At 50.3% G+C, this 22,984-nt stretch overlaps 1 protein-coding gene across 4 annotated transcripts; it reads right to left on the bottom strand.

The window, feature by feature from the left end:
- Positions 1–98: 98 nt before the first annotated feature.
- Positions 99–22,984, bottom strand: kdm2aa (lysine (K)-specific demethylase 2Aa). 4 transcript variants are annotated; one of them, XM_064926207.1, is made up of 21 exons: positions 22,837–22,984; positions 17,304–17,442; positions 17,013–17,091; positions 16,828–16,874; positions 13,700–13,878; positions 12,627–12,733; positions 12,372–12,465; positions 12,088–12,241; positions 11,787–11,902; positions 11,519–11,645; positions 10,858–11,090; positions 10,604–10,681; positions 8,159–8,410; positions 6,718–6,852; positions 5,723–5,806; positions 4,813–4,845; positions 3,487–4,670; positions 2,596–2,759; positions 2,319–2,465; positions 1,838–2,053; positions 99–1,656 (listed from the first exon to the last, which is right to left on the bottom strand). In XM_064926207.1, the coding sequence occupies exons 1-21, from the start codon at positions 22,840–22,842 to the stop codon at positions 1,475–1,477; spliced, it is 3,756 nt and encodes a 1,251-aa protein (XP_064782279.1). In that variant the 5' UTR covers positions 22,843–22,984; the 3' UTR covers positions 99–1,474. The 4 variants fall into 4 exon arrangements, with proteins under 4 accessions (XP_064782279.1, XP_064782278.1, XP_064782280.1 ...); XM_064926206.1 differs by lacking the exon at positions 22,837–22,984 and adding an exon at positions 21,453–22,455; XM_064926208.1 differs by lacking the exons at positions 17,304–17,442; positions 22,837–22,984 and having other exon boundaries at positions 13,700–13,874; positions 17,013–17,036.

The following is a 22,984-nucleotide window of genomic DNA, read 5'->3' as shown; positions in this document are numbered from 1 at the left end:
AAGAAAAACACTTGAGTAGATGTGTCCAAACTTTTGACTGGCACTCTACTTGGCAACTGACCTCAACATAATTTCAATCAAGACGTGCGCACACACTATTCATTTCAGATTTTTGTTTTAATTTTTTCTTTTTTTCTTGTAAAAACCACATTCAGAGAGAATTTCTGCAAAACATTTCAAAAAATAATTATATAATTGATTGCAATGCTGTAGGCACACAGTCCCATTGAGCAACTGCAGTAGGGCAACCAAAACAATTCACCAAGACCCCGTCCCAAATGGTACCCTATATACTTTTCAAAAGTAGTGCACTAATATTGGGTCTAGGGTGACATTTGCGACGCACCCAACCCAAGAGCCCTCCGGTTCAACATTATTAACAATAACATTATGGGGGACAGAGACGGAGGGATGAACAAAACATTACACCTGTAAAAAGACAGAAAGGAAAGACGTTAAAATGACAGGAAAATAGTCTGTCAAATGAGGGAATTCAAAGTAGCAAAGTTAAAACCTGTAGTGGCTGGTAGTGAGAAACAGAGTCAAGTAAAACTGAAGAGAAACAATGTATTCGTCCCAAATAGCACCCTATTCCATATATAGAGTACTACCTTTGACCAGGGCTCTGTAGTAGTGTACTATGAGGAACAGGGTACCGTTTTGGATGTAACTAATGAGAGATACAGTACGGTTTTAATCCAACAAAACTCATGGCTGTAAGCGTAAGGAACAGAGGTGAGGATGGCGCGGAAAGAGAGCTGAGACAATGAGAGCTGAAATGGGGGGGGGGTCTCCAACCCTGATTTACTCCACTTCATGTCGAACAAAAACCCACATTCACAATCCATAGGGTTCCCGTTTTCTTTGTTCAACCTTTTTTCTCCCCAATTTTGTGGTTTCCAATTGGTAGTTTACAGTCTTGTCTCATCGCTGCAACTCCCGTACGGACTCGAGAGAGGCGAAGGTCGTGCGTCCTCAGAAACACAACACAACCAAGCCGCACTGCTTCTCCACACAATGCCCGCTTAACCCGGAAGCCAGCCGCACCAATGTGTCGGAGGAAACACCGTACACCTGGCGACCGTGTCGGTGTGCATTGTGCCCGGCCCACCACAGGAGTCGCAAGTGAACCAGAATCTCGAGTGGCACAGCTAGCACTGCGATGCAGTGCCTTAGACCACTGCACCACTCGGGGGTCCCAGGGTTCCCATTTTCAACACTGTTGCGTGAACAACACTAGCAAGTGTCTCTGTGCTATCCATATCATTCCTAACCCTCCTAATAAACATGATGCTGCAACAGCACATCCTCCCCTCTCATCCCAAGTGAGGAGTGGGAACGTCTTTTCACTTTTGTTTTTAGCTCGCCCTCCTTTTCGGGGGAGGGGTGTTGGCTGCTCCCCATCTCTCCCCCCTGCCTGGCTGGCACAGGGTCTCTACGTGCCCCTTGCGTAGGGGTAAGAGCGTGGTGAGTTTTACGATATCCTCTGAATGAGTTTCTCCTCCGTCATACAGAACAAGACGCAGTGAGCGAGGTCCGAGATGAAGCCCTCACAGCCCCGCAGCGTCACACCTTTGCAGCCCCGCAGGTCCAGCAGTGCCAGGCCAGACGCCCTCTTCAGGTACGCCAGACAGCCGTCCGTCAGCTTGTTACAACCTGGGGGAGGAGGGGGAAGGAGGGCTGAGAGAGGTGTACAACCTGTATGAAGGAAATGAGTGTGTGCGTGTGTGTATACTTGCGAGGCTGATCTCAGCCATTGCAAATTCGCATGTGGGTTGTGTGTACCTTCAAGGTTCACCTCTATGCATTCCATGGGAGAGCGAGTGTGTGTGCCTACCTGCGAGGTTGATCTCCGTGAGCGTGTTGCGTGTGTTTGTGCCGGCGGCGGTGAGCAGGCAGATGGACTGGTCCGTGAGGTCCCTGCAGTGGGCCAGGTCCAGCCGCTCTAGCAGGGGCATGTGACGGAGAATCAGCCTCAGGGTGGAGTCACTGATGTCCAGGCCGGCTAGACGCAGCGCCACACAGCCACGCAGCCGAGACCGACTGTCACAACCTGCAGGGAGAGAGGGGTTAGATGCGTTCAGTACCGTCACACACCCACCCCATTCAATATAAAATACTTACTCACCAAACCCAACCACCTAAAAACACTAGATTCATTCATCATAGGGGAGGTGAAGCAGCTACATAATTCCTCAAACTTCTATAGTCAAACACACACGGCACCAGTGGCCTGCAGCAGTCATAACGGCCTGTAGGAAAAGGAGAGAGGTTTAACTCCCAACACCCCTGTTAGTCAGTCAGTATTGACGAGTGACCTGGTGGTACGACCAGGTCCCTGATCTGGGTGTCTTTGACCCCCTCTGCCCAGCGCAGGTCCAGGGTACGGAGGCACGGCAGGCTGGGGGTGGACAGGGCTGACATGGACGACCAGGAGCAACCTGCTATCATCAACTCCTTCAGACCTGAGAGAAGAGACGGGGGGGGGTCGAGAGAGAGGATGGAGATTTTAATTCAACTTGTGATGGTAAGGTGTGTGTGTGTAGACTGTTGGTGTGTCTGTGCGGTAGCTATATATATGTGTGTGTGTCCTACCTGGCAGGCGGTGTATGAGCAGGGTGATCTGTTTCTTGGACACGGGGGTCCAGGAAAGGTCCAGCGAGGTGGGCTGGCGTTTGATGATGCCCTGCACGGCCTGGGAGGAGAGGGAGGGACACCGCGATACATCCACACCACTCCACAGACGCTTGTCACAACTCCTACAGAGAGGAGGGAGAGAGGGAGGAAAGGGGTACAGAAACGAGGATAGTTAGGATGAGGATGTCAGATAAAAGGAGGTTTCCTGGTTCTGTTTCAACGCAGCTTTAGTATTTTTCCTCCATTAAAAATGACATGATTGTCTCCTGTCTCTGGGGTAAAAACCACACGCGTCATGGAGAAGCCCCACAGAAAAGGCCCTTTGGTCCACAGATTAAGGAGAGTGTCATGTGCCATTTTAAAAAGGAAGTAAATATCCCAAAGCTGCGTTGAACCAGAAACAGGAAATAAACTCCTTTGTCTATAGAAACAATAAGCAGGGCTGGTAATTGCCAGAGAGCTCACGATATGACGGCGATATTTAGGTGCCGATACGATATGGATTGCGATTCTATAAGTAACGCGATTGGATACGGTCATTTTATTGCGATTCGATGTTCCAAACATATTGCTCCCCATATAGATGTCTGTTGAAGAGACAACAGAGCCATGAGAAACCAGTTTGGATCAGTCATGGAAATAAGTGCTGAAAACAAATTGGCTCCATATTTAAAAAGATGGAGAACAAGCCAACTAGCAGAAAATATTGCGATATTGTTAATACTATATTTTGCCAAAAATAATATCCCAATATGCAACTGTGTAGATTTTTCCCCCCAATCACTAACAAGCCATGATTATGGCTGTGAATTGGAATCTAATAAGACAGACAGGCATTGTGTGACTCACCATTTGTACCAGGCCTTACAGACAGCCATACAGCTTGCCAGCTCAGCTCGGCTCAGGTAACGGAACACCGCCACCCACACCTCCTTCTCCCCTCCTTTCTCGTTTCCTACATCCTTGAAGGAGGGAAGCGACAGGAGCGAGGAAGGAGAGTGGGAGGAGGGGGGAGGAGGGGTGGGGGAGGCCGAGGAGTCAGAGTAGGAATGAGAGGCAGTGTCCCTCTCTCTTTCCCTGTCTGCTGTGTCGCCGTGGGGATTGTTGATACGGTGACGAGGCGGCCGGCCGACTGGATTCTTGGCGGGCTGGGCCAGGCCGTGGCCGGCGGCGACCGTGCCGTTTTTGTGCCGCGTCTTCCCGAGGGTTTTATGCTGGACGTAACCTGGACCGCCGCCGTGGGTTCTGGGAGACATGGCGGCCTCCAGCTTGGGCACGATGGAGCCGGGGTGGCGTTTGGCCCTGGGGGGGCGCTGTAGGGTCACTGTCAGGTATGAGCCGTTTAGGAGGTCGTCGTTAAGGTCAGACACCAGGAGGACGGGAGGCTCTGGTTCAGAGTCTGACCTGTTCTCATCGTCTTCCTCATCCTCGTCTTCATACGCCACGTCCTCATCCTCCCCCTCCAGGTCCCGGGCCGAGCTGTCTTCCTCATCATCGTCTTCCTCATCGTTGTCGTCTTCCTCGTCGTCCGTTCTCCTCTGCCTGCGACGTTGCCGGTGGTGATGCTGCCGATCTTCCTCGCTGTCGTCATCTTCCTCGTCGTCATCATCATCATCATCCTCTGACTCGTCCCTGCGTCTCTGCATCCTGGTGCCTCCCCGGAGGCGCACTCTCCCGCCCCTCTCCCTACGCCCCCCCTCTCTATCCCCTCGGCCCGCCCCCAGCCCTCCTCTGCCGCGCCTCATCTTCAGGGAGGAGTGAGGGGCAAGCCCACTCCTGCGGCCTGCCCCTCCTCTGTGGGAGGAGCCTCTCCAAATGCCCCGCCTCCCAGTCCCATAGCCTCTCCGAGAGGTGGAGCCACTGCCGCGAGGGCATGGCCCGGACATCTTCTGTCCCGCGCCGCCTCCTCCGCCCCTGGAGCCTTCATCATCACCATCATCATCGCTGCCCGAGTCGTCATCGTCTCGGCTGTGACCACGGCGACGGTAGATCTTGGCGATGCGGCCGTCGAGATACGAAGAAGACTTGCGTTTCTGGAAGGAAGGAGGGAGGAAAGGAGAGAGGAGGGAGGAAAGGAGAGAGGAAAGGAGAGAGGGAGTGAAGTATCCTTTAAGGAAAGGGTGAAAAACTGTCTTCAGTTTAATTGAACACATTTTTATTGGCTGCCATACTTACCGCGTGTAACATTTTATTCTTGTCCTCCTTCACCTGAAATCAAAAAAAGAAAAACATCAATGCAACAGAAATTCACTGTTCATTGAATACTGTAACATTTCTGTTGACATAATGCCTGCTGCACTGAAGACAGACAAGCACATTCACATCACAAGCTGCTGTTTCTCTCGCTCAACCTCCACATGCACTGGGCTTTCGTTCAGGCTACAAACACTTTCTGCTCCACAAATACCGTCTCACAAATACATGGACTAGACCTAGGTTCAAATAGTTGAAGTCTTGAGTCTGCCTGGAGTGCCAGACTTTTCTATTGGTCCATTAAGCCAGGCAAGCTGAAAACCAGCACAGATAAAGTATCTGATATCAACTCCAAAGCAAAGGGTTCTACATTCAGACAGTATTTGTGGAGCCCAAAGCCCCACGTTTACCCCAGCCCCTCCCCTCGTCAGTCAGAGCAGTGATAGGCGAGTGATGATGTAACGGGCGGGGGGGGAGGGCGTTGGCGGCGGTAGGCCTCTCACCCTCTTCCTACGCCCGCTTGCCCATCTCCCCGCCCGCTTGAGGCCGTGCTGCTCTAGTAGTAGCTGCCCAGGGGAGGGAAGGGGCGCCTCGGAGAACCAGGAGGAGGAAGGGGTTGGGAACCAGCCCTGGGTATAGCAGGATCGCCCTGCCCCAGCCCTCGTCCCCCAACCCAGGAGCAGAGCCTGGCTCCATGGAGACCCCTAGAGGCCCCTGGGTGGAGGAGAGGGCGGAGAGGGGGCTCACGCCAGCGCCGAGGCCAACGGACGCCCCACTGTCATCATCATCGGTGCCCGAAGACTGACACACAGCACAGGGAGAGAGTCACGGCCGTTAGCTAGCCGGGACACAGTGTGTGTGTGTGTGTGTGTGTGTAGATAGGAGGGTCTACCTCAGTGTCAGTGATTCCCAGAACACATTTGGGACACTCCCAGCAGCTGGGCAGATCTGTATTCACCACACCATCCCCTGTTACCTAGAGAGACAGATGGAGACGCAGAGGGAGAGAGAGAGAGACACAGAGGGAGCGAGAGAGACACAGAGGGAGCGAGAGAGACACAGGGGGAGCGAGAGAGACACAGAGGGAGCGAGAGAGACACAGGGGGAGCGAGAGAGACAGGGGGAGCGAGAGAGACAGGGGGAGCGAGAGAGACAGGGGGAGCGAGAGAGACAGGGGGAGCGAGAGAGAGGGGGAGCGAGAGAGACAGGGTGAGCGAGAGAGACAGGGGGAGCGAGAGAGACAGGGGGAGCGAGAGAGACAGGGGGAGCGAGAGAGACAGGGGGAGCGAGAGAGACAGGGGGAGCGAGAGAGAGACAGGGGGAGCGAGAGAGAGACAGGGGGAGCGAGAGAGAGACAGAGGGAGCGAGAGAGAGACAGAGGGAGCGAGAGAGACAGAGGGAGCGAGAGAGAGAGAGGGAGCGAGAGAGAGAGCAAGAGAGAGAGAGGGAGCAAGAGAGAGAGGGAGCGAGAGAGAGAGCGAGAGAGAGAGAGGGAGCGAGAGAGAGAGAGGGAGCAAGAGAGAGAGAGGGAGCAAGAGAGAGAGAGGGAGCAAGAGAGAGAGAGGGAGCAAGAGAGAGAGAGGGAGCAAGAGAGAGAGAGGGAGCAAGAGAGAGAGAGGGAGCAAGAGAGAGAGAGGGAGCAAGAGAGAGAGGGAGCAAGAGAGAGGGAGCAAGAGAGAGGTGGTCAGAAGTGTAGAGCATTTTGCTTGAGAACCAACAGAGAGAGATAGAGGGAGACCTCTCATCTGTACTGATGTCATGTGTGTTTTAATGCTGATTTGATTGTGAGAGCTCTGGTGAGTAAGATTTCAAACATGCATTTATTACATATGGCAAATCAAGCTGAAACTTGAAGGTAGGGTATAGTTTGAGGAGAGGAGGGGTTACCTTGAGGCAGGCGGGGTGGGCTATCTGGGCACAGTTGGAACACTCCATGAGGGTGAGGGCGAAGACTGGCCCCTCTCCTCCCTCCTGGTTCCCCTCTGCACAGATCTCACACACCACTGACAGGGGCAGACCCGGCTGGGGTAGAGAAAGGGAGGAGTTAATATACTAACAGACTAGTATTTTCTGTCACAATGACTCAAACACACACACTATACTAGCTGGGAAGAAGAGATACAGTAAGGACCCAGGCATCAAAGGCAAGCAGTAAGTGATACACACAGCTAGCAAAGAGAGGGAGACAGTGACAATGCTTCTACTGTTCGGGTGAAACATCACACACATCCAAACACACACACACATCCAAACACACACACACAGACGCTCGCACACAGACGCTCGCACTCGCACACAGACGCTCGCACACAGACGCTCGCTCTCACACACAGACGCTCGCTCTCACACACAGACGCTCGCTCTCACACACAGACGCTCGCGCGCTCACACACAGACGCTCGCGCGCTCACACACAGACGCTCGCGCGCTCACACACAGACGCCGCGCGCTCACACACAGACGCTCGCGCGCACACACAGACGCTCGCGCGCTCACACACAGACGCTCGCGCGCCACACGCCGCGCGCACAGACGCTCGCGCGCGCGCGCACAGACGCTCGCGCGCTCACACGCTCGCGCGCGCTCACACACGCTCACACGCCACGCGCGCCACACGCCGCGCGCTCACACGCCGCGCCACACGCTCGCGCTCACACGCGCGCCACACGCTCGCGCTCACACGCTCGCGCTCACACGCCAAGGCCACACGCCGCGCTCACACGCCAAGCGCCACACGCCGCGCCACACGCTCGCGCCACACGCCGGCCACACGCCGCGCTCACACGCTCGCGCTCACACGCTCGCGCTCACACGCTCGCGCTCACACGCTCGCGCTCACACGCTCGCGCTCACACGCTCGCGCTCACACGCCGCGCCACACGCTCGCGCCACACGCCGCGCTCACACGCCGCGCACACACAGACGCTCGCGCTCACACAGACGCCGCTCACACACAGACGCCGCGCTCACACACAGACGCTCGCGCTCACACACAGACGCTCGCGCTCACACAGACGCTCGCGCTCACACACAGACGCTCGCGCTCACACACAGACGCTCGCGCTCACACACAGACGCTCGCGCTCACACACAGACGCTCGCGCTCACACACAGACGCTCGCGCTCACACACAGACGCTCGCGCTCACACACAGACACCCGCGCTCACACACAGACGCTCGCGCTCACACACAGACGCTCGCGCTCACACACAGACGCTCGCGCTCTCACACAGACGCTCGCGCTCTCACACAGACGCTCGCGCTCTCACACAGACGCTCGCGCTCTCACACAGACGCTCGCTCTCACACACAGACGCTCGCTCTCACCGCCAGACACTGTCGGAGCACGCAGGTCTGTTTGAGTTTCCCCGGCCCGCCAAACTTCTTCATGTCCCTGCAGAAGTTACAGTCCCCGCACTCCGTCCTGACACACGCCTCGCAGCGCTTACACCGCACGCGCCGCCGCCGCAGCACGGACATGGAGGAGGCGGGCTTCTGGGGTCGCGGGGTCACCACCGTGGCAGACAGCTTGGGACGAGCCACCGGGGGAGGAGGGGGAGGGGGCTGGTACCACGACGGCTGGAAGGGCGGGGACGAGAATTATTGGGATAAAGGTGAATTCAAAGTTTTTAAAAATGTTTTAAAAAATGTAAATCAATGGGGGAGACGAAGGCAACAGTCCAGCACTGGGCCTAATCTGTCTGGAAAAGCATCCCTCTGTGGATTAAATCGCCCTTGGATTTAAGAGTCAGAAAAGTACATGGATTTAAAGAGAGGTATGTAGCAGTCTAAGAATGTGGCATGACTTGCACTCAGTCTTATGACAATGTACAGTATGTGTGTGTGTGTAACACTTGCCTATATGGACAGGGCTACAGGTTTCTTACAGAACAACTATTCAAAGCAACAGTTTGAACATGATGAGAAAATTATTCAACCAAAGTTGAGGACAACAGTTCACCTGACACAAGATGGAATCCAAACATTTAAACTTGATTTAACGTTTACTGTAATCTAGATACTTAAAGTAACATTGGAATTTCAATGCACTTTTATGTGAAGAGACTTCAACTATAAAAATGTAAAAAACGGCATTTTTTTGAGCTCTCCTAGTTGTGCCGTTGAGGAACTAGAGCAAGCGGACTTGTAGTTGATTTGTTCGGTACACAGCCCTGCACCGGGCGCAGTCACACGATTACTGTTGTGGTTCACGCTATCCAAAAACATCTCAATTAGAAACCGCAGTCTGTGTCAGGTGGGCATCATTTGAAAGCATATTCTATTGCCAACATGACTCGCTAAGTTCTAAAATACGATCTTGCAGCCTTAAGCTTTCACAGGACTTTTCAGAGAAACAGATTGGAATTTTGGTGAGCATAGAACAGAGTCAGGAGTGTGTGTTTCCGCGGCAAAACAAATTCCACAACAAACAAACAAACAGGCTCATTCTGTTCAGAACAGGGTATGCCGCCGTGTCCCCTTGTGACGTTGTCAGTGTCAACATGAGTTTTACGATGCGGAAATCTTGCTTGTACGACATCAAAGCAGTATTTGTTGTCATCCTCAACCTTTCCATCGTTCAAAATACATCAGAGTCCTTTACAGCATTTCCCCCAGTTAGACAACAAAAAACATGCAAAAGGTGGCCCAATTATCGGGAGGGACGAGGGGCATCTTCTTGTGGCGTGTGGTGCTCAAGTTCAGAAAACGGCTGTCAGTCAAAACCCATCCAGCGCTGTGAAGCAGACAGACTGAGCGCCGACGTCAGATATATCAAGTTACTGTACCGCCACTGCGTCCCAATTAAGGAACTTCTTGTTAACGCGAAATGACACGACAAGGTTCCGGTTTAACAAAGTTTACTGTACCGTATGAACACACTACCAGGCAGCATTACACTCAAGGCCAGGTCCATCAACAACCAGACTCCCTGCGCAGGCTCACTCTGACTGAGTGATCGCCCCGTAATAACAGAAACATGGGGATACTTGAAACATGGACATAACACTTATTGCCGCCCAAACCTGCCAATCTGATCCCATATATGGGTAGGAGTGTTAAGGGCCAATCTGATCCCATATATGGGTAGGAGTGTTAAGGGCCAATCTGATCCCATATATGGGTAGGAGTGTTAAGGGCCAATGTGATCCCATATATGGGTAGGAGTGTTAAGGGCCAATCTGATCCCATATATGGGTAGGAGTGTTAAGGGCCAATCTGATCCCATATATGGGTAGGAGTGTTAAGGGCCAATGTGATCCCATATATGGGTAGGAGTGTAAAGGGCCAATGTGATCCCATATATGGGTAGGAGTGTTAAGGGCCAATGTGATCCCATATATGGGTAGGAGTGTAAAGGGCCAATGTGATCCCATATATGGGTAGGTGTGTTAAGGGCCAATGTGATCCCATATATGGGTAGGAGTGTAAAGGGCCAATGTGATCCCATATATGGGTAGGAGTGTAAAGGGCCAATGTGATCCCATATATGGGTAGGAGTGTAAAGGGCCAATGTGATCCCATATATGGGTAGGAGTGTAAAGGGCCAATGTGATCCCATATATGGGTAGGAATGTAAAGGGCCAATGTGATCCCATATATGGGTAGGAGTGTAAAGGGCCAATGTGATCCCATATATGGGTAGGAGTGTAAAGGGCCAATGTGATCCCATATATGGGTAGGAGTGTAAAGGGCCAATCTGATCCCATATATGGGTAGGAGTGTAAAGGGCCAATGTGAGCATGTGACTGATGCGGTGTCTCTCCTCCTCACCCTCTTGGGCCACTTGACGATGGGCTTGCCAGTGTAGGACAGTTTGGGGATGTCATTTGCGTGCTCCTTCAGCAGGGCCTTACAGAGGACAAGAGAAGGTTAGTACATGAAAACACACACAAAACCGTTATAATATACCCCATTTAGCAGACGGTTTTATCCACAGTGACTTAGTCAGTCATGCGTATGCATCCACTTTGATATGATGATATTTCATTCTGTCAGACACACACATTCATCCCTCCCTCCCTCACCCTGATGTCGTGCAGCAGAGCGGGAGCATCGTGTATGCCTGCCGGGACACAGTTCTTCTGTGAGGGCAGCGACTCCAGCTTCCCCAGCAGGTTCCACAGCCCCTCCAGCTCAAAGGGCGTGAGGTGAACCTTCACCCCGGGATTAGAGCCCGGGGTCGGGGGAGCCTCCTGTTCATCCTCCTCCTGGGTGTGCCCGTTGACTGACTCACAGGTGGAGGGGTCTCTGGTAAGACCTGGCGGGAGGGAGGGCCGGAGAGATTAAGAGGTGGAGTTGGAAAGAGAAAAGAAAATGCAGGGTTTGTAATCTAACGAAACACAGAAAACGCACGTCTCAAGTTATAGATCTCGTGCTGTCATTCAAACGTAACCACCGAGAGTAATGCTGGTTAGAGAAGTGCTGAGCTGCCTGCTGAAATAGTAGAGGTGGAGTGCAGAGAGGGGGGGGGGGGGGGGTGAGAACAGAGAGAGAGAGGGGGGGTGAGAACAGAGAGAGGGGGGTGAGAACAGAAAGAGAGAGGGGGGTGAGAACAGAGAGAGAGAGAGGGGGGTGAGAACAGAGAGAGAGAGGGGGGGTGAGAACAGAGAGAGAGAGGGGGGGTGAGAACAGAGAGACAGAGTCAAAGAGGGGGTAGTAATAGAGGGTAGTGTTGTTGGCACTGACCGATGCCCAGGGAGTGCTTCTGGAAGTCAGGCGTGAGGTAGGAGGTGTTGGTCAGACTGAAGAGGTATCTCTCCAGCACGTACCAACACATCTCATAATAGAATGGGTAACGGAACTTGGCTGGTACCTGCAGAGACACCAAGTTCAACTTTCAATTTATTATTAACTTCCACTACATACTTCCACTACATACACAGGAACAAAAAAAGGACTCAGTACACTTAGGAGAAATAGAGATGAAGAGAGTGTGTGTGTGTATGTCTCCCACCCGTGTCCTGTCCTCGATGCTGTAGATGTTGAGCTGCATGGGGATGTTGAAGCTGTGGAGGAAGTTTCCCCCAAACACCAGGGTGTCCACTGGAGTGTAGACCGCGTGGATCCAACCTGACAGGACACAAACAGAGGTAAACATTAGAAACAGGAACACTACTTTAAACGCTTAAATATCTGTGTGTGTGTGTGTGTGTTTATTATGGATCCCCATTAGCTACTCTTCCTGGAGTCCAGCGAAATTAAGGCAGTTCTTACAATCCATTCACACCAGATTTCACAACATATTAAGTGGGTACCTGAGGGGATCATGAAGGTATAGCCCTGCTTCAGCTCTATCCTCTGACAGCCCTGGGCCTTGTCTCCCAGGAAGATGTCTCCCTGTTTCCCCGACAACACCCAGTCCTCATACAGCTCCAGGTTCTGAGGCGTGGGCGGGATCAGCCAGAACACCTGACAGGAAGTAAGCGCTCAAGAGGTAAGAAGTGAGAGGACACCAGTCACTCTTATTCGAGTCTCAAATAGAACGGGTCGAGACTCGTGTCCAAGTCGAACATTGTAAGATCAAGTAGTCCGTTGTTACCTTGCCTCCCCGCAGTATGTGGTACCAGACCGAGGAACCGCCGAAGTCTATGTGGAAGTCCGTGTAGCAGCCCTGCACACTCATTAGACAGTACCTGGAACAGAGGAGGAGAGAGAGGGAAGGAGAATGCAGTTGATGAGGGAGAGGGTCGCACTTCCGCGTACTGCATATCTGTGATGGAGTTGACGGGGCCTACGGACCATGGTCAGGTTGTGCACTATATAGGGTGCCATTTGGGACCCAGATGAGCCTTACTTCTGCACTTTGGGGTACTGCATGTCTGTGATGGAGTTGGTGGAGTCTCTCTGTCTCTCCTTCAGGTGCCGAGGCCACATGTTGTCCACCCAGTCTATGATGTCCACCTGATAGGATACAAAAGGAGGCGGTAAGAACAGACAGGAGGGTGTGTGTGCCGATGTGTGTCCGCGCGCGTCTCACAGACCGATGCAGACCTCTGGGCCAGGTCCGTCACCTTGGTGTGTGTGTATGTATCTCAGACTGACCGATGCAGGCCTCTGGACCAGGTCCGTCACCTTGGTGTGTGTGTGTGTGTGTATGTACTGTATGTATCTCAGACTGACCGATGCAGGCCTCTGGACCAGGTCCGTCACCTTGGTGTGTGTGTGTGTATGTACTGTATGTATCTCAGACTGACCGATGCAGGCCTCTGGACCAGGTCCGTCAGCTTGGTGTGTGTGTGTGTGTGTATGTACTGTATGTATCTCAGGCTGACCGATGCAGGCCTCTGGACCAGGTCCGTCAGCTTGGTGTGTGTGTGTGTGTGTATGTACTGTATGTATCTCAGACTGACCGATGCAGGCCTCTGGACCAGGTCCGTCAGCTTGGTGTGTGTGTACTGTATGTATCTCAGACTGACCGATGCAGGCCTCTGGACCAGGTCCGTCACCTTGGTGTGTGTGTGTGTGTGTATGTATGTATCTCAGACTGACCGATGCAGGCCTCTGGACCAGGTCCGTCAGCTTGGTGTGTGTGTGTGTGTGTATGTACTGTATGTATCTCCGACTGACCGATGCAGGCCTCTGGACCAGGTCCGTCAGCTTGGTGTGTGTGTGTGTGTGTATGTACTGTATGTATCTCAGACTGACCGATGCAGGCCTCTGGACCAGGTCCGTCAGCTTGGTGTGTGTGTGTGTGTGTATGTACTGTATGTATCTCCGACTGACCGATGCAGGCCTCTGGACCAGGTCCGTCAGCTTGGTGTGTGTGTGTACTGTATGTATCTCAGACTGACCGATGCAGGCCTCTGGACCAGGTCCGTCAGCTTGGTGTGTGTGTGTGTGTATGTACTGTATGTATCTCAGACTGACCGATGCAGGCCTCTGGACCAGGTTCTCCAGCTTGGTGTGGCTAAACTCCAGGCTGATGACGTTGTAGAGTTTGTCCCTCTGGGAGGGGGGTGTCTCGTAGTAACGTCTCCACTGGGCCATAGACATCTCTATGCCCTTCTGAGTACTGACATCCATCACATCCATCATACGCCTGCTGCCTGGGGGAGACAAGGAAGGGGAGAGGGGTCCAGACAAAGAGGTGATACGGTGAGGGAGGAACAAAGGAGAGACAGAAAAGGTGAGAGGAGGAAAAGGGAAGGTAAGAGAGTATTTAGTGTTCTATTGAGATCCCCATTAACTGTTGCTGAAGCAGAAGCTACTCTTCCAGAACATCAAACATGACATAAGAACACCAAGACACCAATTAAATTGGGAACCAAAAAAAAGGTCCTACTGACAGTTACCCACACATCATTATATGTACGGTGCATTCAAAAAGTATTCAGGCACGCTGCCTTTTTCCACATTTTGTTACATTACAGCCTTATTCTAAAATGGATTAAATAAATACAAATCTCATCAATCTACACACAATACTCTATAATGGTAAGCAAAAACTGTTTTTTAATTTTCCATTGATCATCTTTGAGATGTTTCTACAACCTGATTGGATTCCACCTGTGGTAAATTCCATTGATTTGGAAAGGCACACGTCTATTTAAGGTCCCACAATTGACACAGCATGTCAGAGCAAAAATCAAGCCGTGAGGTTGAAAGAATTATCTGTAGAGCTCCGAGACAGGATTGCGTCGAGGCACAGATCTGGGGAAGGGTACCAAAACATTTCTGCAGCATTGCAGGTCCTCAAGAATACATTGGCCTCCATCATTCTTAAACGGAAGAAGTTTGGAACCACCAAGACTCTTCCTAGAGCTGGCCACCCGGCCAACTGACCAATCGGGGCCTTGGTCAGGGAGGTGACCAAGAACCTGATGGTCACTCTGAAAGAGCTCCAGAATTCCTCTGTGGAGATGGGAGAACCTTCCAGAAGGACAACCATCTCTGCACCACTCCACCAATCAGGCCTTTATGGTAGAGTGGCCAGATGGAAACCACTCCTCAGTAAAAGGCACATGACAAGCCAGCTTGGAGTTTGCCAGAGGGCACCTAAAGGACTCTCAGACCATGAGAAATAAGATTCTCTGGTCTGATGAAACCAAGATTGAACTCTTGGCCTGAATGCCAAGAGTCACGTCTGGAGGAAACCTGGCACCATCCCTACAGTGAAGCATGGTGGTGACAGCATCATGCTGTGGGGATGTTTTTCAGCAGCAGGCAGGAACTGGGAGACTGGTCAGGATCAAGGCAAAGATGAGCAAAGTACAGAGAGGTCCTTTAAAAATATATATATTTCCAATATTTACCCCCTTTTTCTCCCCAATTTTGTGGTATCCAATTGTTGGTAGCTACTATCTTGTCTCATCGCTACAACTCCCGTACGGGCTCGGGAGAGACGAAGGTCGAAAGTCATGCATCCTCCGATACACAACCCAACCAAGCCGCACTGCTTCTTAACACAGCGCACATCTAACCCATAAACCAGCCGCACCAATGTGTTGGAGGAAACACAGTGTACCTGGCGACCTTGGTTAGTATGCACTGCGCCCGGCTCGCCACAGGAGTCGCTGGTGTGCAATGAGACAAGGATATCCCTACCGGTCAAACCCTCCCTCACCCGGACGACGCTAGGCCAATTGTGCGTCGCCCCACGGACATTCCGGCCACAGCCAGTTGCGACAGAGTCTGGGCGCGAACCCTGAGTCTCTGGTGGCCCTTAACCACTGCGCCACCCGGGAGGCCACAGAGAGATCCTTGATGAAAACCTGCTACAGAGTGCTCAGGTCCTCAGACTGGGGCGAAGGTTCACCTTCCAACGGGACAACGACCCTTAACACACAACCAAGACAACGCAAGAGTGGCTTCAGGACAAGTCTCTGAATGTCCTTGAGTGACCCGATCGAACATCTCTGGAGATACTTGAAAATAGCTGTGCAGACACTCCCCACCCAACCTGACAGAGCTTGAGAGGATCTGCAGAGAAGAATGGGAGAAACTCCCCAAATACAGGTGTGCCAAGCTTGTAGCGTCATACCCAAGAAGACTCGAGGCTGTAAACGCTGCCAAAGGTGCTTCAACAAAGTGAATAGAGTGAACTGAGTAAAGGGTCTGAATGTATATATATATATATTTTTTGTTTTTTGCAAAAATGTCCAAAAACCTGTGTTTGCTTTGTAAATATGGGGTATTGTGTTTAGATTGATGAAAAAAACAATAGTTTAATCCATTTTAGAATAAGGCTTTAACATGACAAAATGTGGAAAAAGTGAAGGGGTCTGAATACTTTGAATGTCGTGTACATAATGGCTATCAGTTAATTTGGTCAGATGGGGAGAGGCTGTTCTGTTCTGTAAGGTGTTGTTTTGAAGCTCATTTTTTGCGGTTTGCTTGAGTTATTTGAGATGGAAGGGTGTTCCATATGATAACGCTCTATAGAATACTGTGTGTTGCCTTGAATCCGTTCTTGATTTGGGGACTGTGAAGAGCCCCCTGGTGGCATGTCTGGTGGGTAAGCATGCCTATCAGAGCTATATGTAACTTGATTTGGGGACTGTGAAGAGCCCCCTGGTGGCATGTCTGCTGGGTAAGCATGCCTATCAGAGCTATTTGTAACTTGATTATACAGACTATTTGGAAATTAACACAATATTTCTCATAAAAACAAGAATTGATGCAGTCAAACCTCTCCTGTACTTTGAGCCAAGAGAGACTGACATGCATACTGATGATATTAGCCTTCGTGTGCATTGAAGGGCAACACTCGCAGCTCTGTTCTGGGCCAGCTGCAGCTTTTCTAGGTCCTTCTTTGCAGCACTTCATATCACCGGGCAATACGATCAAGATCAGATCAAACTGGAGCCTGCCGGGTTTGTTTGATCAACTGTGGTGTTAACAATGCGAGCGAGGGAAGGAGAGAAGTAAAGGAGATGTAAATGAGGGAGTGTTATGATGGAGAAAGAGAGAAATAGAGTGAAGTGGGTTAAGGAGAGGAACTGGAAAAGGGAAGAGGCGTGTTTGGATAGAAGCACTGGAGGAGGAGGGAATCTTACCGACAAATATCTTGACGTCGTTCACACTGAAGTCTGGATCTGGCATCCTTTAGAGAGCACGACACACCAGGGTTACATATCACTCAGACTTACAAACTCTACGCAATTTCAGCTATTCTAATTGCCCCAGAGAGAATACAGTGAATGTGTTTCCAACAGAGCTGAGGGGGGAAAGCAGGACGTACTTGATGCCCAATCCGTCTGGCTTCTCAAAGATGATCGGGTCCCTCAACCCACCTCTTTGGATGTACTCAAAAGTGAGGTCTGGAAAAACAAACCACAATAAGCCATAAACTAAACAGGAATCCTCAAAGCTACTCAAGTTGGTAAGCAACGCCCAAATGAGACCCTATTCCCTTCCCTATAGTGCACTACTACTGTCAGAAGTGCATTTCATATAGGGAATAGGGCGCAATTTCAGACAGACAATGTCTCAAACCCTCCGTCATTCTACTGCAATGACACCCAACACTGACCTTTCCCCTCCATGCGTTTGACCCTGTCCGAGGTGAACCTCTCGCTCGTCAGCTTCTCCTCCAGGTCAAAGGTCCTCTTCCCCTCGATCTCGTCGTCCGAGATACCATCGTCATGGTAGCGCCGCCGCGTGCCCGACCGCTGGAGAGAGGGGGAAAGAGGAAGAGGGAATAGGGATGAGGAATGTGAGGAGGAAGAAGGAAAAGGATTAAAGAACATATTTACCTCAATGTGTTCAGCAGCTGTATCCCCTTCAAATCCCATCGCACTATTTTAGGGTATTTACAGTATTTCTGTAATAGTTAGGTTTAATACTTGTCCCAGGTTCTTTAAGGTATTTCAGTAACATGTAATGCTACTTAACGACCGCAGCGTTTGGCTGTGTAAACAACGCTCCCACACACAGTATATGATCTGCTCCTCCCTCCTACAAAAAGTCTCTGTATTACAACACACACTGGGGCAAGGAGGACAGAACATACCCACACAAACTCATATCAACACAGAACACAATACATCGATGTTCAGGCCAGGGTAACAATTCTCTCTAATGTAGCCTATCATTAATCTCCCTCACACCGACTCTCCCTTCTCTCAGGGATGGGGGGATAAAGAGGAAGAAGGGGGGGGGGGGTACCTGTAGACCTTTTTACCCAGTGCTTCCATTCCCCCTGCTCAATATTGTCCCCCATCCCCACTACTTATTCACCAGCTCGATCTGTCAACTGGAGGCTTGATGCTTCATTGATGGTGGTGTAGCGCTCATGTGATTTCAGAGTTTGCAAAACAAATGGCCATTGGATGGCTGCAAATAATCATGATATCATTCCACCAGAAAGGCAGAGGCTACTTTTTAGACAACATTTAACTGAGAAGGTTTTTAGGGAAAACCTTTCCGTCTACCAGCTGACGGTTATCATTAGCACGATCGCTAACAACTACACAAAGTGGACCAGGGTTGCCACAGCAATGCACCAGCTGACCCAGGGAGGGGGTCCAGCAGCCCAGAGCTTAGGGACAACAATAAGAGGTGTCTGAGAATGCACTCCCTACGCCAGTCTCACACACCTCTAAAATATCCTCAGCCAGCCCTGAACACACTCACACGCCTCCTTGCAAACACCACACAATGGGAAACAACCTCACTGTACTGTCCAGCAGTCAGCCACAAGCCAATGACACTATACAGCGAGACATTAAACAGCAGTAGTATCCACCGCTGTAGCAGCCAAATCTGTACCATGAGATGCAGAATGAGGCACCAGTACCAGCCCTACCTCCAACATCTCACTGCAACCCTCCTAGGCTCCGGGTGGCCCAGCCCTTTAAGAAGACAACCCTGTCCCAGTAAATTCAAAATCCATTATCCATCTGTAAGCCAGGGTTGACGAGAGATCTTTGTTCCATTCAGGTGGTTTGGTATAGGAGAAGGACACAACGGCATTGCAGCGAGTGGTGTAACGCAGTGCGCCAGTCAGGTCTGTGCTCCCCTGGGCCGCTGCCCAGTACAGTGGACAGTGGCTGCGCGTACCAAATTGCTCTCTAGATAGTGCACTGTGTAGGGTGCCATTTGAGACACAAGCATACCGTCTCTCAGTGACGCACTACGTTGCTACAGCACCCGACGGAACCAACAATCTTTAACTGAGACATCACACAGACCAGCTGCTAGTCACGCACACCGCAGTTACCAGCTCCACCTAGTATTCCCAAGGCTGGAATTCTGCTTGTGTGACAGACTCTAGAGAGAGAGAAACAGTCTGGATTGGAGCACTATGCCAGGGACATGGGAGCGGGAGGGAGTGGATCCATCTGGGAGACGCCTTGGCTGGGGAACGACGGACAGCCAGCGCCTCCGGTCTAGATCACATCCTGGGTCTCCCGGCTGCCCACTCACTCACTCACTCAGCTACTCAAGAAACAATAGACGACCCGGAGCAGCACAATTGCGCCACGACACCTGAGCAACTAGAGTGGGTAAGGGCACACGACAGACGTTAAGTTTAAAAAGTCCATGTTTATTATCAAAGATCGTCGCCAAGAGACGGTGGGTCTCGGAGCCAGTACCAGCAGGGTTACAGATGTTCTCTCTCCCTCCCTCACTGTAGCAATCCAGTATCCTCTCCATCATATTTATCTTGCCCTTTCCCTCTCCTGCAGTGCACCTTGGGGAATCCTGTGGGATGGAGACTCGACACACCTCGCACCTTCAGTGTCACCATTCCATCCCTCCTCCTCTCTTTACCTTTCTTCCTCCTCCTTTCTCCTCACATCCCTAGCGTAGTGCAGCAGCATCTCTCCTTCATTCACCATCCTCCGCTTCCCCTCTCCCTTTCAGAGAGAAAAAGAGGCCCGCGGTCTATCCAGCTCTGTCATTCATCCGCCTCTGCAGTGCCCCCACCCCAATCTCTCCCCATCCGTGTTTTCCGCATTTCTGCTCACATGGCCAGTCAGACAGCCAGCCTCTCCAGTAACTTCTCCTCTTGCTTCACACAGAGCAGACAGTGTCCTCTCCACTCACACACATCCCTCCCTCCAATCCTCTTCTCTCGTTTCATCACTGGCACCGTTGTATTGCAATATGCCTTCTGGAGATGCATGGCTCAAAGTACAGGCAAAGAAAAATAACTCTCTCACAGACCAGAGACTAAGAGATGTAGACCTGACCACCACTGCCTAAATCTCAGCCTATTCATAATTGATAAGACGTTATCGCTGCATGATGCTGCCTGGCTACTGCTCTGAGGGACACATTCTGCTTCTGCTCCTACAAACTTGACTATCATCCAAAACTCAACTTTAGCAAATCACAACACACAAACCTCCACTGTACAGTATAAACATCAGGTTTATGGTCCATTGCCTAGCAACAGCCTTTTTTTTTTCACCTCACCTGTAAATATTCAGATTCTACAGTCAGGTAGACTGCAGACCCTAGTCACTCTACTAAACAGGTTCAAATTCTCTCAACATGCAGAAAAATAAAGAACTCACCCCAAACACATCAATCAATCTTATCTGACCCTCAATCAAAAATGTACCATGTAGCCTCCCGGGTGGCGCTGTGGTCTAAGGCACTGCATTGCAGTATTAGCTGTGCCACCAGAGATACTGGGTTCGAGTCCAGGCTCTGTCACAGCCAGCCGCGACCGGGAGGCCCGTGGGGTGGTGCACAATTGGCCCAGAGTCTTCCAGGTTTGTCCCATCGTGTACTAGCTACACGACGGGCCGGGCGCAGTGCACGCTGACCAGGTCGCCAGGTGTTTCCTCTGACACATTGGTGCGGCTGGCTTCCGAGTTGGATGGGCATTGTGTCAAGAAGCAGTGCGGTTGGGTTGTGTTTCTGAGGACACATGGCTCTCGACCTTCACCTCTCCCGAGTCCGTACGGGAGTTGCAGAGATGAGACAAGACTAACTACTACCAATTGGACAGCATGAAATTGGGGAGGTACCATGTAACAAAATGTACAATATTCTTTTCCAAGGATTTAGCTAGCTCTCACACTAATAGCCCAACCTAACCCTGTGTTCACTCCTCCAGGCATGGTTGATCCGGTCCTCTTTAACTACTCTTCCGCTCTGTTTGCTTTTACAATGTTTTGGAGCGACTGTGACATGATGCACACTCCTGCGATGAACTCATGAACCTGGCTCGTCTTAGAAATGCACCATATTCCATTTATAAGGCACTACTTGACCAAAGAGCCTTGTTTATCATACTTTCTCAAGTCACAGTCAATCTGGACTACATGACGCCATCAAGCCATCAAGCAAGACAAATCGGAGACATAAGCTTCTCAGCTATTTGGTATTGGAAATAAATTGTTACTTAGGGGAAAAAACACGAGTTATTCCCATAACCTAAACTATGAGGTTCAGGTCTTGGTGCAAGTCATGGAATTGAACCACAGACTAGTAACATAACTCACTTCCTCTGTCTTTATAATTCTAACATCTCAATCCATATGGAAAGTTTTAGAACACACTAAAATATTAAGATGTCCATACTACGCCAATTTCAATATAATTAGTAACTAGCGGTAGCCCATGCCATTTCAGATAGTTCATCACCATAAGCGTCTAAAGTAACGTTTAGCGATGGATTTTTACTACAGACGTTGAAATAACGCTGGGCCAACTAGTTACTTACCAGCCGCTTGCTGAATCTTGGTCGACGCTTATCTTCCATGTTTTATGACTGTCACTTGAGACAGTGGACTGCTTTGGTAGGCGTTTCGCCGATACACGTGGGTACCTGACTGCGGTGTCAAGCAGCCGAACACTACAACTAGCTCGTGATTGGAAATGTATCTTAATTTATTTATTTCTAGTAGTGTAATATTTATGTCCACTGTCACTTGCGGGTAAAAAGAAAAGCCTTTCAAATCTGACAAACTACATCTAAAAATACAGTCAGCAACGTAGCCAAGTTAATAGATTTTGATTTGACTAAAACCACCGTATAAAATAAAGTACGAGCGTTTACACATTGCAACGTCATGTTATTTACAGCTAACGGCAGATAATTACCACTAGGACATAGCTAGTGAAATAGTAGAGGCTAGCATCTTTGGCTAGCTATCCCCCACCAAAGGGAAGCATTGTTGTCGATCACCAAAACAAAACCCTACCGAGAGAATGGGATTAGCTAGGAAGCTTTAGTTTGTTGATAGCGCCCGTATTGCATCTGGGGTTGTAGTGTGGTTCATTATGTAAGGGTTAGCGTGTTATAGCTAACGTTAGCTATAGAGTAGCTTACTAATGATACAATTTAGACACTTGTCTGGATAGTTTTAGGGGGTGAGGGGGGTTACCAGTCCTGGGTTATTTGCGGCATGTAGTTCAAACACATTTTCTTATTATGCTGAACAAACTGTTCGCTGAACTAAAACGAAGGTTAAGTTTAAAATGCAACAGCAGACAGCGAGCAATCTATTTCCAAAGGAACTTTCCGCTTTGTCTTTTGGAAAACTCCAATCAACCAAAGAGTTTAGAAAATCCTTAAAACCTGGTCATATTAAATGATATGACGTTCTGTTAAAATCGACAGAGAACGCTGGTTTATTAAATCGCAGTTTTATGTATAATATCCGATAAAGACGGCGGTCAGCCATCCGCCGCCATTTTCATCTCCTCACAAAACAACACTAGTTTCTCAAGACCCGCCTACAACAATAAAATCGTCCAACGAGAGCAAAGCCGGCGAGGCGCTAAATGGTCGGTAATTATGTCACTCAGAAATACATTTTGTCGATAACGATTGAACACACGTAAAACAAAGTGATACCGACACGTGAATGACCAATTAAATTGCGAGTTATTTGGCGAATCGAACTCCAATTGGCAACCATTTTGCTACTATCTTCAAATGAGAATAACAATAGGTCAACATACAAAAAGGGTCAATAAAGTAGCCAATTAACTACCACGCAATTCAGACATCGTGTTTCCCAACTCAACCTCCTTACAATAATTGCCAGACCTGCCATATAACTTATGAACTCATAAAATTAAAATGTATTTCCGTTACACACCACCATGATTGAGTAGGCCTGTTCAAGGACGGTCGACGGGGCCAGTCTGCCTCCTGGCTTCTGCTGTGTCTTGACTCCCGGAGCTTTGCATTGCTGAGACACGTTTTTCTGGGTAGCTACTTTGGTCTTGGTTTGCTACAGCAAAGCC

The sequence above is a fragment of the Oncorhynchus masou genome, chromosome 20 (assembly GCF_036934945.1).
Source record: "Oncorhynchus masou masou isolate Uvic2021 chromosome 20, UVic_Omas_1.1, whole genome shotgun sequence".
NCBI lineage: Eukaryota > Metazoa > Chordata > Actinopteri > Salmoniformes > Salmonidae > Oncorhynchus > Oncorhynchus masou.
This window is presented reverse-complemented; position numbering and strand designations above follow the sequence as displayed.